Below are 16,280 nucleotides of genomic sequence, written 5' to 3' on the forward strand. Positions count from 1 at the left end.
TCTCCACTTGCCTTCTCCCTATCTCTATCCTTGCCCCTGGGGCTTCCCTGTGCCTCCTCTTTGCCTCATCATGCCCTTAACCACCTTTCTGAGTCTGCTTTTCCCATCTCAGTGATCCTGTGTCACACCCCTCTGCATCTCTCCACCATCCCCAAGTTCTTGACAGAAACTCTGCACTTTTGCCTATGCAAGTGAACACATGAGGGAATTAGGTCCCACCCCAGGAAATAATACCTTGTGCTTTCAGAGCTTAAATATGCATAATAATTTGGTACCACCCCCTGCTGGTTCCCCTTGCTTAGGGACATAGGGAGGGTGAGGCCCCATAAAAGCCCTTCAATTGGGGTGGGGACTTCCCCAAGAGACTTCCTGTTTCTTGGAGGGGTGAGGGGGGAGCCAAGACTGGCTGTTTAGTCCCAGATCTCAGAAGAGGGCAGGTGAGAACTTGGGTCCAGAATCCTAGGTCTGAGGGAGGAAGGGGACTTGGGCTTCCTGCTCCTGGTCCGTTGGCAGTGTTGAGGGGCAGTCCTCGCGAGATCCATGACTCCTGCCAAGGGCTGCTTTGGGAAGGATTTATTAGCACTTAAGTGGCCATGACAGATCTGGGGGGGGGGGACACTAACGAGGCTGCTGTAATCAGCTCCCCTAGAGGCGGCGATTAAGGGCTCATTAACCACTGGAGAGGGAACCTGGGACAGACTTGGGGAAGGAAGGGACAAGATTAGGTGGGAGAGTAGGGTGGGGCAGTATGGAAGCAAGGGTAGGACACTCCAGGGGGACAAAGACTGGGAAGCGGGGACTCCAGGGGAAGAGCTACCAGGCAGGGATGGACAGACAGCACAGCGGATAAAGGATGGGAAGGGTCAGTCATGGCTTCTCCAGCTGGACATCTCCAATGTTGAGACTGCCCACATCCTGGTAGGTGCCCTGGAGTCCCCTGGAGATGTCCTCATACATAGAGCAGTCATCAAGATTCAGGCCCTGCAGAGGACAGAGAGTAGACATCAGTAGCCTGGCAGCTGGGATCCCTGTTCCCAGTCAACCCTGGAGCGGGGCCCACTGCAGACCTCCCTCTCTCCATGCAGCCCCATTCAATGCTCACTTCATAAAGATTTTCATCTTCATAGTCATCTGGAATGTCAACCCCGAACTTCTCATTCTGCCATCGCTTCTATAGGAGGTGAAGAGAAAGAGGGAGGTGAAGGGCTTTTCAGACCCTCTCATACTAGCAAGTGCTTTATCAGAAAGAAGAAGGAACACACCCGAGGCCATATAGGGATCTTGGCAGAGTCTATTCTCCGATCCACTCCTCTCCTCTTTCTTCTTCTTCTTTTTTTTTTAAATGTGGAGCTGAGGATCGAACCCATGGCCTTGCTCTTGCTTGCTAGGCAAGCGCTCTACCACTGAGCTAAATCCCCAACCCCTCTCTTTCTTCTTATGGGCCTCAAACTTTGAACAACTTTCCTGCTTCACCTTCCAAGTGGAGTGCTGGATGTGTTTGCCACGACATTCCACTAACTTTCTCAGGGTTTCTCTCTATCTAGCATGAGCTGCTGAGAACTCACTTTGTGGACCAGGCTGGCCTTGAACTCCCAGAGATCTGCCTACCTCTGCCTTCTGAATGCAGCTGGAATTAAACATGAGAGTAACACTATCATGCTGGCTCTCTGCTGTTCTCCAGTGATGACAGGTATAAGAGTAAGGTGGTAGTGGTGGTGAGCACCTATACTTGGCAAACTGAGGCAGGAAGGTTATGAGTTCTATATAGTAAGTTCCAACCCGGCCTGAACTACATAGGAAGATCCTGTCTTAACCTCCCCACTAAAAATGAAAGAAAGAGGGGCTGGAGAGATGGCTCAAAGGTTAGGAACATTGGCTGCTTTCCCAGAGGTCCTGAGTTCAATTCCCAGCACCCACATAGTGGCTCACAACCATCTGTAATGGGATCTGGTGCCCTCTTCTGGAGTGCAGGCAGAACACTGTATACATAATAAGTAAATAAATCTTTTAAAAAATGAAGGAAAAAAACTGGTGGCTGCAGATGCTTGTAATTGCAGTGCTTGGAAGGGAGAGAGAAGAATCGGGCCAGCCATGGAAGTAACAGCAAATTTGAGGCAAGCCTGGACCGAGATCTGTCTTAAAAAAAAAAAAAAAGAGCCGGGCAGTGGTGGCGCACGCCTTTAATCCCAGCACTCGGGAGGCAGAGGCAGGCGGATCTCTGTGAGTTCAAGACCAGCCTGCTCTCCAAATTGAGTTCCAGGACAGTCAGAGCTGTTACACAGAGAAAACCTGTCTTGAAAAAAAGAAAGAAAGAAAGAAAAAAGGAAAGAAAGTCTTAGGAGATGGTTCAGCTGGTAAATTTGTTGCCATGCAAACCTGAGGACATGAATTTGGTCTGGGGATCTAAGTGGAAGGAAGGGATGAACAGACTCTGGAAAGTTGTTCTCTGATCTCCACACTCACATGTGCAAACTCTCACACACAATATACATATACACAATAAATAAGGGCAGGCACACACCTTTAATTCCAACAGTAGAAATTGAAAGGCAGAAATAGGCAGATCTCTGTGAGTTCAAGGCTAGCCAGGGGTACATAGTGAAATTTAAAAAAAAAAAAAAAAAGGTGCCTTGTGGCCTCAGGAGAAGTAGGGGCTCAGGGAGGCCACTGGTCCTCATACTTCCTGGTCTTGGCTGTATTTGCAGAGGACTGCCCTTCTAGTGGGACAGGAGGAGAGTGAGAAGGTTATCTAGAGAGGGCCATTGGGGACATACTGACAGTCCTTGAGCTCAGTACCACTTAAAATCCTTTTGTTGGGGCTGGAGAGATGGCTCAGAGGTTAAGAGCACTGGCTGCTCTTCCAGAGGTCCTGAGTTCAATTCCCAGCAACCACATGGTGGCTCACAACCATCTGTAATGAGATCTGGTGCCCTCTTCTGTATACATAATAAATAAATAAATCTTGCCCCCTTCTCTCTTCCCTCCGCGCAGTCTCTCTGTCTCTGTCTCTTTCTCTCCCCCTCTCTACCAATAAAGCTCTAGAAAGGTAAAAAATAAATAAATAAATGAATAAAAATAAATAAATAAATCTTTTTAAAAATCCTTTTGTTACATTGGGGGGTACTCTCAGTCTCCCAAACTTTGAAGGAGGGACTTCAGAATCTGGGAATCACAGAATCTGGGAATCTGGGAGTCACAGTCCAGGCCGAGGCCAGCCGAGATGACTTGGGGTTGTCACTCAGGGGACTTACCCTGAATAGCAGCAGTGTCCCTGGTACCACTGCACAGAATAGCAAGATAATCCCCTCAGCCGTGATGATGCGGTTCTTGGTGCCTTCTCCCATCTCCAGGAAGGGCCTAGGGACTGGCTCTGTGAAGCAGGGAGAGTACCGTTCAGAGTTCCCATATCCCCTCCTCTCCCATCCCTGTCCCTTATGAGGTCAGGGAGCCCTGAAGCCACCACTCTGCAGGTAAGAACCGGTGTGCTGCTGGCTGCAGGTCCAGAAGGGAGGAACTGGCTCTGCTCCCAGGAAAGCAGCGTTCTGAATGGAAGAGAGAACCAGAGAGGCAGTACCCCTTGCTACTTACTACGCACTCGGAGGTAGGTGCCACAGGAGAATTGTGGCACGCTGTTTTCTTCCACACGGCACCTGTACATGCCCCTGTGGCTCTCGTTTACGTTGGAGATGACCAACTCGCCTCTGGGCCCCAGGCCAGGGCCTATTGACACTGTGATTAAGGAGCCATTGAAGTGAAGGCTGTACCACCATGTGATATTAGGGTTGTTGCCATTGTGTTCACAGGTGAGGCGGGCTTCATCTCCTATGTTCACTGTCACTGATGGTGGAACCTTTATCTTCAAGGCCTGGCATCCAGGGCCTGTGGTGAGATGAGCAGAGACAAGTGGGCCAAAGACCGGGGATGGCCCTGATTGTCCCGATCCCGAGCCCTTCACAGCAGAACTCTTGGGAGTGCAGTGGTCCTGATGGCAATGACAGACTTCTCTGTCTAAGAGTAGATGCCAGGAGAGACAGTCTGGCTTCTTGCCCCATTGCCCCTCTCTGTTTTTCCTGGCACCAGCAGTGCCCTGCTGCATAGAGAGCTCCCCAACCAGCTCAGAGACTCTCTCATGAAGGCCTTCCCATAGATCCCCATTCTTCCCAACCCTCAGGAACCTCCACTGGGCCTGGGGTGGGGGCCCCAGTTTAGACCCAGGGTGGGCAGGGCTCAGCATCACCCAGCCTGTTGGAAGAGGAGGTACTCCTGAAACTTTCCTGACTCTGTCCTTTCCTGGCCTTGGCTTGGTTTTTGTGCTGAGGCTGTTTATCGCCTCTGTAATTTAAATGTGTCAACCAAGGGACCTGGACTGGGGGCAGGGGTGGAAGCTCAGATGAGAGTGGACTGAAGCGTATGGTGTCTATTCTGGGTTTATCTGGCAAGCCCCCATTCTCAGCCTCCCCAGGACCACACTGGCTTGTGGCCACCTTCCTGGACATTGCAGGAAAGAGGAAGGTCGGAAGTGAGAAAGAGAAGGTAGGGGAAGGAGCCCCAGCCACTTCGTAGTCATGGGCTTAAGACTCAGACAGCAGCGTCCAGTCTCTGTTCCTAGTGTCATTTGAGTGGATGACCTTCCCCTCTGAAAGCCTAGGTCTGTGTGGTCACACTTGGGTGGGGGAGGGGAATGGAGAGTCTGATGAGGCATCTCCTCCCTTCCCCTCCCTTTTGCCCTGACCTTCATTCAGTACTTACCTCAGTTCCTCATTCTGACTTGTGGAGACAGTACTTGGTGGTGTGTTGTGGGGCATGGTGGTCTTGGGCCTAACAGTGGACTTCTTTGAGCCTCCTCCAACCCAACCTCTATACATCTTAATACAGAAAGTTTCCCCTGGTTCCCTGCCCCTGCTCCTTTTCTTCCTGGGACAGGGTCTCAGTAAGTTGCCCAGGCTAGCCATGATAGAACTCAGTATGTAGCCAGGCTGACCTCCAATGCAATATGCCTCCCGGTCACCGCCTCAATCTCCTGAGTTCTGGCGTTACTATAAGGGTGTGCCGCTATGCATCACCCTGTCTGGCTTCCCTGTCTCTGTTTCTGGCTCCACTCTCCACCCTCCTGTCAGCGGCACCCGTCCCCCCCCCCGCCCAGCACCTTCCCTTTGGCCATATTACCCAGGCAGGCTTCAGACAGGAAGAGGAGAGGCAGGACTCCAAGAACTCCTAGACTCCCTGACATCTTCTCCCAGTGGGTTGGTTAGTCTGGGTTGCAGTAGCCCTGAGATACCAGATTCCACCCCAAGATCCACCTCACTTCCTGTTCGGCCCCGACGGAGATGGGCTCCAGTGGCCTTTATTTGCCATGTGTTTCAGGCCCTGAGTGGAGAGGAACTGCCCTGCACCTGCACTCGCCACAATTCCCTTGAGCCTCTAGTGCTTGGGTGGGGAAGAGGCTAGTTCAAGGCCTGGTTCATTGCCACTGAACCTGCGGAAGGATCCTGGTGAGGCAATGGTCAGGGTGCCTGCTGCAGGCACGTCCACTCTTAGCTTTGGCTTCTGATCTCATTAACAAATCATTAACAGTGGGCAGAACCTGTCAGCCTCATCAACCCCCCCCCCCCCCCCCCCCCCCCCCGCACGGGCCTTTTTTTTTTTTTTTTTTTTTAATCCCCACCGCTTGCTTTTCTCTCTTTTCCATTTTTTGAAACAATTTCACATAGCCCAGACTGGCCTCAAATTCACTATGCAGGTGAAAAAATCTTTTGTTGTTTACTTATTGTCACCCTTGTTATTTTTTAATTGATGAAGCTTTATTTAATGTATATGAGTGTTTGCTTTTATGTTTGTATGTACGTACGTGTGTGTGTGTGTGTGTGTGTGTGTGTGTGTGTGTGTGTGTGTGTATGTACGTATGTATGTGTACCATGTGTGTGCCTGGTGCCTGCAGAAGCTGGAAGAGGGCTACAGATCCCATGGAAATGGAGTTGTGAGTTGCCAATGGGTGCTGGAAGATGAACTTCGGTTTAGTTTGGTCAGTGCTCTGAATCCACCGAGTCAGCTCTGCAGCCCCTGAAGATGCCCTTGAAGCCCTGAGCCTCTGCCTCTGCCTTCTTCTTCTTTTTTTTTTTTTTTTTTTTCCGAGACAGGGTTTCTCTGTAGCTTTGGAGCCTGTCCTGGACTAGCTCTGTAGACCAGGCTGGCCTCGAACTCACAGAGATTCACCTGCTTCTGCCTCCCGAGGGCTGGGATTACAGGTGTGTGCCACCACCGGTCCAGCTTGCCTGCTTCTCACTATCGCCATTACAGATGTGACCACCATGCGTGGCAAACTTTTCCTTTCCCGGTGTTGGGGATGACACCCAGGGTCTCATGCATGCCACTGAACTACACCCCAACCTTGGAGTTCTTTTATATCTTTTCAACAGGGCAAAGTAGACCATCCTCTGCTTTACAGAGGAGGAAACTGAGGCTCAGGGAGGGGAAGCAACCACTTGCCCAATGCTATATAGTTTATGGTGGACTCAGCTGAGGGTGTGCTGGCTCATGCCTGCAATCCAGCATTTGGGAGGCTGAAATAGAATGATGAATCAAGAGGCTAGCCTGTGCTACATAAGAAACAGGCAGATGGGGGTATGTGACAGGGAGCTCACTGGCCAGCCAGTTTATAGTCAGCATATTGAGCTCTGGGTGATCCTGTTTTTGTTTTAAAGGTGAGGGACTGGATGGCGCAGTGGTTAAGGGCACTCATTTCTCTTGCTGAGGAACCCTGCCCAGAGTGAATTTCAAGTCAGCCTGTACTGCAGACTCTGACTCAGACAAAAACAAAACAAAAAAACAACAACAAAAGGGAGGCAGAGGCATGAGGATTGTTAAGAGTTCTAGGTCAGCCAGAGCTATACAAGACCATGTCACAAACAAACAAACAAACAAACAAACCCCAAATAGGGGCAGGAGGAGATGGCTCAGCTGTTGAAGAGCTCATACCGTTCTTGTAGAGGACCCGAGTTCCATGCCCCACACTCACATGTGGTGGGTTATAACTGTTTTTAACTTCAGTTCAGAGGATACAGCACTCTCTTCTGAAGTACATTACCTCCCCAAATAGAAAAACAAATGAAAAATAATTTGAGCTGGGTGGTGGTTGCACACGCCTTTAATCCTAGCATTTGGGAGGCAGAGGCAGGTGAATCTCTGAGTTTGAGCCAAGCCTGGTCTACAGAGTGAGTTCCAGTAGAGAAACCTGGTCTTAAAAAATCAAAACCAACTAACAAACCAAACCAAACAAAAACAAAAAGAGAAAAAAAAAAAAAGAAAAAGAATTTGAAAGAGGCTGAGGGGGTAGCCGAAGTAGTATTGCACTTAGTAGCTCTGGTGAGGCCCCAGGTTCAATTCTTAGGACATCAACAAAACAAAAAACACATTCATTGCAAGATATTTTTGGTATAAACGAATTGTGAAACAATGCCAATGTACATTTGCAGGAGAAAAGACATGCTATAGTACAATAGGGCAGCTGAACGCCATAGAGCTCGGGTCGAGACAATGTCAGAAATGGGGAAGAGAAAAACCCTGGTGTAGATGATGGGGTTCACGTGTCTCCCAGAGGCAAAATGACACTGTTTGGGGACAAAGGCCTGTGGTAGAGGTAAAATGTATATACCCTTGACTCTCACCTCCTAGGAAGAGGACTGGGGCTCGGGAAGGACACAGCTTTGCCCACTTTTTTTTTTTTAAAGCTTTGCTGGGCATGATAACACACACAGATGGATCGTTCAAGGCCAGCCTGGTCTACAGAGTTCCAGGTCAGCCAGGGATGCTACAAACTGTCTCAAAACAAACCAAGTTTCATTTTATGCGCCTGGGTGTTTTGTCTACACGTGTTGTCAATCCCCCGGAACCGGATGGCAGTAAACTGCCATACTGATGAAGGGAATTGAACCAGGGCACTCTGGAAGAGCAGCCAGTGCTCATCAGCTCAGTTCCAACCCCCTATTTTGACTTCAGTTTTTAAAAAAAATTTAAATATATATATTTTTGTTTTTTGAGACAGGGTTTCTGTGTAGTTTTGGTGCCTGTCCTGGATCTTGCTCTGTAGACCAGGCTGGCCTAGAACTCAGAGATCCACCTGGCTCTGCCTCCCCAGTGTTGGGATCAAAGGTGTGCACCACCACTACCCAGCTGTTACTTTGTGTGCAGGTATGTTTTGCACGTGGGCATGTGCTTGTTTGTATAGGCGGGTGCTCCTGAAGCCAGAGGCATTGGACCCCCTAGAGCTGGAGTTAACAGTTGTGAGCCACCTGACATGGATGCTGGGTCTTCTGGAAGTGCAGCAGGGATGCTTTGAATACTGTTTTGCATGCCTGAAATATTTCATAACTTAAAAACAGGTCAAGTGGCCAGACTTATTGGTGAATGACTAATTCCAGCATTCTGAAGGTGGTGGGAAGGGTGGGTCAGGAGTCATTTTGGATTACAAAGGCCCCAAAAAATAAAAGCATCATTTGGGCTTCAAGAACCAGAGATCCTTTGAGTCTGTTTCTCCCACTGCTATGTAGGCAGGACCATCTAAGAAAAGGTGCACTCAGCAGTTCCCGAAGCTTAGTTCCTTGTCCGCAATTCTCCACAGCAGGCCACCTCCTCAGTCTTGCTAGGTACCTGCTTTTGGAGGACAAGACAACTGGTCTTCACTCCCCAAGTTCCTTCTCAGAATGAGTTAGAATTCATCTTTTCAGCAGTGGCTCGCGGCTGCCCCCCAGTGGCTGAACTGAAGCCGTGGCCAGGAGGCCCACTAGAGCCCAGCAGCTTTTTCATATACACTTGTAGCAGAGAGATTGTGACACCTAGGCCAATTCCTCTTCACTGGGCCAGAACTAGACAGGGCTAGTCCAGCCAAAGTAATAGCTTGGGCTTTGAGGTGGACTGCATGGGCTAGATAAGCCACATGGACCTCAAAGCCTCGGAACATCCAGTTACCCAGTGACCTGCCTCTCATCTTCAAATAGATACTTCAAGAGGCTTGCTGGGCACAGAAAATACCAACTGCCTGGCACACAGGAGGGGCGGCACTCATTTCTCAAGGACTGGAAAAGCCATTTTTTTTTTTTTTTGAGACAGGGTTTCTGTGTAGTTTTGGTGTCTGTCCTGGATCTTACTCTGTAGACCAGGCTGGCCTTGAACTCAAGTGATCTGCCTGGCTCTGCCTCCTGAGTGCTGAGATTAAAGGCGTGTGCCACCAGTCTCTTATGGTAAGGGCTTTTAACAAGGGCTCTGCTGGGAGTCACAGTTCCATCTGGTATGTTGCTGAATGTTACAGATGGAGGAGTAATGCAGACATGGAACTGCAATCTAGCACCTGGGAGGCCACCAGGATCAATGGAGCTAGGCTGGACTTTTCTTTAGAGTTCTGAAGGTACAACATACTCAACTGTAGTTACTTGGTTACACCGGGCAATTAAATCTGCTCAACCACCACATGGGGGCACTCCACACCACACACCATGATATTCAGCCTGGATAGCAGCAGCCACCTATATCTTTAGCTTGTGGATGGGAGGACTCACTGTTAGGGGAAGGGAAAGTCATTCCCAACTGTACTGCCTTCTCAAAAGCTGAAATTCCCCCTTCTGGGAATTGTATCATAGACAGGCTATGTGCCTAGCACACCTGCAGCCCAGCACTACCTACCATCAGCTAACATTGGTGTCTTGGGATATCCAGAGAAACTCTGGCTTGAAAAACAAACCCCCCAAAAACCAAAAGCAGACCCAGACCAAGATTATGAATGAGGCAATTTATTAACCCAGCATCCTTTGTTCTAATGCTTCTTGTTGGCAGCTGCCACCTGTGGGAAGACAGAGGATCAATGAGGGCTCTCAAGGCTTTGATATGCTTGCTCACTGCCCAGATGCAGTCATACCCTTGCCCCATTATAGACACCTTCAGTGCCAATGTTTGTGTCAGGCTCTCTACTAAGACCCTGAGTTCAAAGCTAGTCTTCCAAGACCCGTAGGAGGTAAGAGTCTGCAGTACAGAAAAAATTAGGCACCAAGTGCCTGGTCAGACTCCAGGAGCTTCTGTTTACACTGTTTACTCCTGCTTTTCAGGGTGAGAGACCACTTGACCCCAAAGGTCAAGGGAATGGAGTCACTCTACATTGTCTGGGCCTAAACCAGCTTACATCTCCACTTCTCCTAAACTGCTGCACCTGGTGTCCATTAAGTATGAGTCACTAGAATTCCTAACTAAGGTTATCTCTATGGTGGTAGGAGGGGGACACAGGTCTAAGTTCAAACCACCTTGGGCTATGCAGTATATCCCAGTACCCACATTTCCAAACAGCTGCAGGAGACCTAATTCTTTTTTTCCTGTCCCAATGTGACCTTCTCTGGTCCCTCCCCTTCTCAGGCAGTGCCCCAACTGAAGCAAGGAGCCTGTGTGCCTCACCTGTCCGGCAATTCTGTCCAGATCTCTCTGTCCCTGAGGTGTTAGCTTGCGGCCCCTGTGCAAACGGGAAACAAAAAACAAAATAAACAAACAAAAAACCCACAGACCTTGGATGAGCACAGTCTCTGTCTCCTTGGGGAGGCCAGAAGAAAGCACCAAGATGGAACCACATTCTGCCTGCCAAGCTCCACTCATGTCCAAGCCAGCTGCATCCTAAGGAACTGGGGGCAGGAGTGGGAGACCCCTGGGAGCTGACGGGGTGTCGTTTGTGCAAGCATTAGATCAAAAGCCCCGAAAAATCAATTGGGAAAAGTTAACGAGCAGGCTAATGAAAGCAGACAGTCACTAAATTACCTTCCCAGAGCCAGAAGTCAGCCAGAGAGGCCTGGGTGAGACCCTCACCATCTGCCTTCTGAAGGCCCTGCACCTCCATTTGTAGGGAGGTCCCACAGCTTCTTAGTCACAATGACCACCCTGACCCAGCCACAACCCTGCATACCCGTCTTGGTCCTTCTCCACCATTTTCAGCCCCTCCAGGGCTTGGAGGACGCGGCGGGCCACACTTTTGGAGCCTCTGCTGAAGTGGCTGGGCCTGACACCGTTTCTCTGCCGTCCTCCGTAGATCTTGGTCATGGAGCCAACCCCAGCACCACCTCTGAGGTACAGGTGACGTGCTGTGGAAGCTGGGGGTGGGGTAAGAGGGAGCCTTAGGACCATCTTTCCACATTCACTGTGTGAAATGAGGGAACTTCTCACCATTACAGGGGAACAGAACATGCACCTCAACTGGGGCTTGACAACCTGGTTCCTTGTCCCTCCCCTGTAACTCTCCCAAGGTTGGCTGGCAAGCCTCACCAAGTGTGACCATCTCCACATGCCTGAGGAAGGACAATGGAGAAGGAACCGACTGTTCTACAGCACAGCTTAGCCCTGGAGAACACCAGGTAAAGATGTAGCAAGGCAGCCACTTTCTGTAGTGGGTGCCTCAAACTTGGAATATGTATGGGCTCAGCCATGGATGCAGGACTACTGTTCCTGGGGGCAGCCTCCTGGCCTGTCAAACAAGCTTTGGCAAAACCTGGAAGGCTAGGCCCCAAAATGCTGAGCTGGCTCTGTCTGTCATTCTCTGCTTCTCTGTACTCGCCTTCACATTCAAGCAATAAATAGAACAGCCTCAAGAGCTGCACAGTGCTGGGCACCAGGCAATTCAACGGCCCTACAGACTCACAGCCCACGTGCTACAAGTCCCATGCTATTTAGGCAAGAAGGGACTTGGGCCACCATATGGCTCTGTCTGGCTAGGGAACACAGGGATGTCTTCGCCCCTAAAGCAAAAACCAGGCAGCTATCTTGAACTGGTCTAGCCGCCACCTTTCTTCTGGCTCTCAAGAGCCATCAGGCAAGTAGAAATTCATTTTAGTAACTCCTGTACCACCCAGGGATGTACTACGACTCACTGAGTGGGCTCCCCTAATCTGCCCATCCACCTTGCTCCCACAGCCTGTCTCTAAGCCTAGGAATTTTTTTTAAAAAGCCAGTTCCACACCCATGATTGAGACTCATTTTGGTGTCATTTCCCATCTTTTTGCAAGGTGACACACCAGACAACCCCAACCTTGAAGACCAACTCAAATGCCCCACAGCCACTACTCTACTTCCAATGCCAAAACTTTTCTGTGCTGAGCAATCTATTCTTCCTTAGGGCAAGGGACCTTGGTTTCACTAGGCTGGGATCAAGGCTCAGTATCAGCCCAAATACAGCTGGTGCTTGAATCTCAGCACAGCACCCCACCACTGCTATGGTGTCTGCCCAACAACACCAAAGGAAAGCAACTGTCTCAGCTGCAAGCACAGTGGCCAGGCAGGGAAGGAATTGCAATAAAGCTCACCAGCTCCTGTAATGGAGGTTTAACAGTCCTTTTCAGCAGCACATAAAAACCACATGTCAGCTAATTACAAGGTACTTCCTGCCATCCCAAAGCTTGTGTTCATTCCTTTTCTGGGTTTAAGAAAGGACTATTTAGAGGCTGAAAGCAGCAAGACAGAATTCACTTATTTATTCTTTTTCACTCTTCCTCAATGAGACCTGGGCTCTAGCACATCTCCCGTGCCCCAGGCAGGGGTTTCTCTGTGTAACTAACTCTAGAACATTTTAAAGATAAAATTTTAGGCAAATCCATAAAATTGTTACTGAATTTCAGTCAACGAGACAGGGCTTTGGCCCTAAATTAAATGTCTTCTCACCACCCTAGGAGCTGCGCTCAGGAGGGGCTGGTGCTCTTCGTGAGGTACTGCAGCTCAGCAGCAACCCAAGAACCTGTGCTAAGTGCAGGTGGCCCCGCCTTGACCAATGGCCTCAAAGGGTTGGATGAGGAATCTTGGACATTTCTACCCTGACCCTTCTAGGCCAAACTAGGAAAAACTGTTTCCTAGCCCCAATTCACCCTGACATTGAAGAGCCAACGGAAGTGCTTCCTACCAACGCCACACTGTACTCTTCTGTGTTTAAGTTGCCACCTTGGATCCCCATGCCCACAGGCCTCCCCATACCAACCCAGGAAAGTGCCCTACCTTTTGCCACAGAGCCTTTCCTTAACTCCCAAGACAAACATGAACATGCTACCTCATTGCACTCTAGCCCCAAATTCAAGTACAAGTGTTAGGATTACAAGCACATGCCATCAGACCTGGTCCCAAACTCAAGAGCCACTTGGCTTGATTTCATCCATTGCTAACCTCTTCCCACCTTTAGGGAATGTAGCCCAGAGTGCTTGCCTAGCACATACAGAGCACTGAACTCAACCCTCAGCACTTGGGAGGCAGAGGCCAGACTGGCCTACTTAGCAAATGGCTGGCCAAACAGGGAGCACACGCGAGACCATTTCCAAATACGAACCATCATTGACAAAGGTGGCAGATTCACATCACTAGCTTATGGACCCTATACACGCAGGACTTCCCCAATTATCAACTGTGAAACAGAGACAACCAGCTCTGTCTGGGCGGCACAGAACACACAGCACGTATTAATCACTCTACCAAGAGAAAATTAACATCTTTCTTGCAATTGTAAATCCAACCTGCCCCAACCTATCACCTGGGCACTTGATTCTGAGAAAGGGGAAGGGTGTTATCTCAGCTAGGCCTCACCACTGCTGTAGCCGGGGAAGCCACTTTCCCTACATGACCCTCATCCTTAAAAAAATGCACTGGCAGGTGGATGCACCAACCTTTTCCCACACTGTGGAATTGACCTTTTGGTTTTCAGAGGCTGTGATGAGTCATGATGGTCCCTGTGCCCATGCCAAAGCCTGAAACAAAGTGGATCCCATGGACATTTGACTTAATAAACTTTAATATAAACTTATAAACTGCTTCACATTCAAGTGACGAGAACCTGTACAAGGGCCAGCTCGTTTCCTATGACCTGGTGAGTTCTCAGGCCAGTTGGGGTCCCTTAGCAAAGGCCTGTATGGAAGCTGCAACCTTGGCACAGCCCAGCACTGATGGTGCCACCCAGCAGTCAAGTCTACAGAACTCCAGAACATCCAAACAGGATCCATACCTAGAGGGACACTGAGAGCCATGTTTCCTTTTAGAACAAGGAGCGGCATTCCCAACTCGCCAATCATTCAGTCGAAAATGACTTGACAAGGGATTTGAATTTAAACGCTACACCATGGACACTGTTAGACTCTCAAGTAAGCACCTATAAGTAAAATATTAACGGTCCCCCCACCCCGACTTCCTTTCACGTTCAAAGCTAGTTATTAGAACACAGTTAGTTGGGGACGGGGTCACCCAGCTCCCCATTCCCAGCCTAAGGCCCCAGTCCTCACCAGCTCGTGTGTAGAACCAGTTCTCATCATAGGGGGCAAGCTCTTTATGTTTGGCCAGCTTGACTGTGTCCACCCATTCGGGGACTTTCAGCTTCCCGGACCTGAGACCAAGAGAATGGGGAGAAGCACATTTCAGACACTTCCGTCAATCACTTCAGATCCCTCAACCATATTCCCCTTTAACAGAACAATGAACGAAACAAGGCCCCAACAAGTGGCAATCCAGACTAACCACACGCGGAGTCAGGGCCTCCCGGTACCACTTACTTTTTGAGGAAGGCTGCCAGAGCTCTGACGAACTCCTGCTGGTTAACGTCCTTTACAGTAACTCCAGGCATCTGTGAGAAACGCGCAAGTCCGTCAACGCGAGGCTGGGTGCAAAACCCGGACGCGGGTCCGGGCCAACATCCGCCCTGCACTCTCCCAACATGCTCCCGGCCTCATCTCACTTCGACTGCACATCAGCTCTAGGTCCAACAGATTCCCGGGCGCCCGTGCATGCGGATCACAGCAGCCAGGCGTGGCGGCCGCGTGGGGGCTCCTCCACACCGCTCTCCCGCAGCCCACGTCCCCGGGCGCTCCACTCACCCCTCCGCTGCCCACCTAACCCTTTGAGTTCCCGGATTTGTGGCGATCAGGGATGTCCGGGCCTGCCGCTCGCACGTGGCCGCGGCTCCAGGGGGCGGAGCGGCCCCGCGCCGGGCCTCCTGCGGTCCCCGGCACGAGCTCTTGGGGCCAGCCAGCCCGGCCCCGCGGTCCCGCGCACAGCCGGCCCCAGAGCCCTCGCTTACCGTGCGGCCTCCGCGCTGCCAGCCAGGGGAAAGGGAACGACGGGGTTTCCCGGGCGCACAAGTCGGGCGCCCAGTCTCGCGAGAGTTCGGAGTGCTCGCGAGAGTGGCTAGCCCAGAGGTCTCCGCCTCTCTGAGGGCGAATATGGCTTCGTCTCCACCTAAAATGGGCGGGCCTTGTAAGAGGAAGGGGTGGAGAAGCCAAGAGAAGGGGGGCAGAGAATGAGAGAAAGGGGTCCGTCCGTTTCTTCTTTCCGTTTCCTTGGGCGTGTAGCGGGACCTGGGAGAGCGGGGGGGGGGGGGGGGTGGGGAACTTGGCTTCGTTTAGGCCTTGTGTGCCTGGCGGGAACTGGAGTGGCGGAAACTATGGAGGGCGGAAGTGCGGGTGAAGTTGAGCCCGCGCGAAAGGAAAGCGGGGTTCTGCGCGAGACCCTGTTTCCTAGCGAAGTGGCTTTTCCTGGCCGGAAGTGGGAGTAGTAAGGGCGGAACCAAGACGGGAAACCTAGGAAAAGGGCAAGGATGACGTGTGGCTGCCACCACCTTTTGTTCCAGCACCAGTATTCGCGAGTCCAGGCCTACACGGAAGCCCCACCCTTCTTTGGGCGGAAATTGCTTCAGCTCGTTTGACGCTAGCGTTGGAAGCGGGGAGGAGATCAGGGCAGGGACGACGAGGCAGAGGCGGGAGGTTCCGCTCTGCCATCTAGTGCTGAAGTCCGCTCAGCCCGCGGTCTCGCCTCATTTGCCCATTAAGAGTCATCATCCAAGCTGACCTGTGTAATTTTATTTTTTTGTTGTTGTTTTGAGTCAGGGTCTCATCATTTAGCCAAGTCTGGCCTAGAACTTTGTATAGAACTTTGTATTTATCTTTTTTTCTTTTTCTTTTTTTCCAGAGCTGAGGACCGAACCCAGGGCCTTGTGCTTGCTAGGCAGCGCTCTACCACTGAGCTAAATCCCCAACTCCGAACTTTGTATTTATCGAAGACTGTCTTTGAACTCATGGTCCCCTTGCTTCATGGTAAATTCCTGTAGCATGCCTGGCTCCGAGTTTGGTCCTCTGCACTATCCCCTTCCCCCGTAATGCGCGCGCAAAAGATGTTTGAATGTTTGAAGTTGTGGTACATTTAGACGATTACATGTTATTCAAGATAAAAAAGGAATGAGGGCCAATGAGATGTCTCAGAAGATCATGCAAGCCTGATGACATGAGTTTGATTCCCGG

The 16,280-nt window shown here is 50.6% G+C and overlaps 2 protein-coding genes across 3 annotated transcripts; both read right to left on the reverse strand.

Moving 5' to 3' along the window:
* Nucleotides 1-585: 585 nt before the first annotated feature.
* Cd79a (CD79a molecule) lies at nt 586-5,303 on the reverse strand. The gene is made up of 5 exons (XM_036175772.1): nt 5,167-5,303; nt 3,589-3,879; nt 3,252-3,370; nt 1,103-1,171; nt 586-981 (listed from the first exon to the last, which is right to left on the reverse strand). Exons 1-5 carry the CDS (start codon nt 5,228-5,230, stop codon nt 868-870), a joined length of 657 nt encoding a protein of 218 aa, XP_036031665.1. The 5' UTR covers nt 5,231-5,303; the 3' UTR covers nt 586-867.
* Nucleotides 5,304-9,761: 4,458 nt separating this feature from the next.
* Rps19 (ribosomal protein S19) lies at nt 9,762-15,146 on the reverse strand. Of its 2 annotated transcripts, XR_004943941.1 has the most exons (7): nt 15,065-15,140; nt 14,541-14,611; nt 14,274-14,374; nt 13,665-13,745; nt 10,934-11,117; nt 10,435-10,489; nt 9,762-9,832 (listed from the first exon to the last, which is right to left on the reverse strand). XR_004943941.1 is itself a non-coding variant. In XM_036176684.1 (6 exons), exons 2-6 carry the CDS (start codon nt 14,609-14,611, stop codon nt 9,806-9,808), a joined length of 438 nt encoding a protein of 145 aa, XP_036032577.1. In that variant the 5' UTR covers nt 15,065-15,146; the 3' UTR covers nt 9,763-9,805. The 2 variants fall into 2 exon arrangements, 1 of the variants encoding a protein (XP_036032577.1); XM_036176684.1 differs by lacking the exon at nt 13,665-13,745 and having other exon boundaries at nt 9,763-9,832; nt 15,065-15,146.
* Nucleotides 15,147-16,280: the final 1,134 nt, after the last annotated feature.

The sequence above is a fragment of the Onychomys torridus genome, chromosome 1, assembly GCF_903995425.1.
Source record: "Onychomys torridus chromosome 1, mOncTor1.1, whole genome shotgun sequence".
NCBI lineage: Eukaryota > Metazoa > Chordata > Mammalia > Rodentia > Cricetidae > Onychomys > Onychomys torridus.

Excerpts from the sequence above, each read along its gene's own strand:
- Cd79a (XM_036175772.1), bottom strand. The coding sequence starts at position 5,230 with ATGTCAGGGAGTCTAGGAGTTCTTGGAGTCCTGCCTCTCCTCTTCCTG. Across the intron at positions 3,880-5,166 it reads CCTGTCTGAAGCCTGCCTGG|GCCCTGGATGCCAGGCCTTG; the intron begins GTAATATGGCCA and ends ATCTCACCACAG. Across the intron at positions 1,172-3,251 it reads GGACACTGCTGCTATTCAGG|AAGCGATGGCAGAATGAGAA; the intron begins GTAAGTCCCCTG and ends CACCTCCTATAG.
- Rps19 (XM_036176684.1), bottom strand. The coding sequence starts at position 14,611 with ATGCCTGGAGTTACTGTAAAGGACGTTAACCAGCAGGAGTTCGTCAGA. Across the intron at positions 11,118-14,273 it reads CTGGTTCTACACACGAGCTG|CTTCCACAGCACGTCACCTG; the intron begins GTGAGGACTGGG and ends CCCCACCCCCAG. Across the intron at positions 9,833-10,434 it reads TGGACAGAATTGCCGGACAG|GTGGCAGCTGCCAACAAGAA; the intron begins GTGAGGCACACA and ends GTCTTCCCACAG.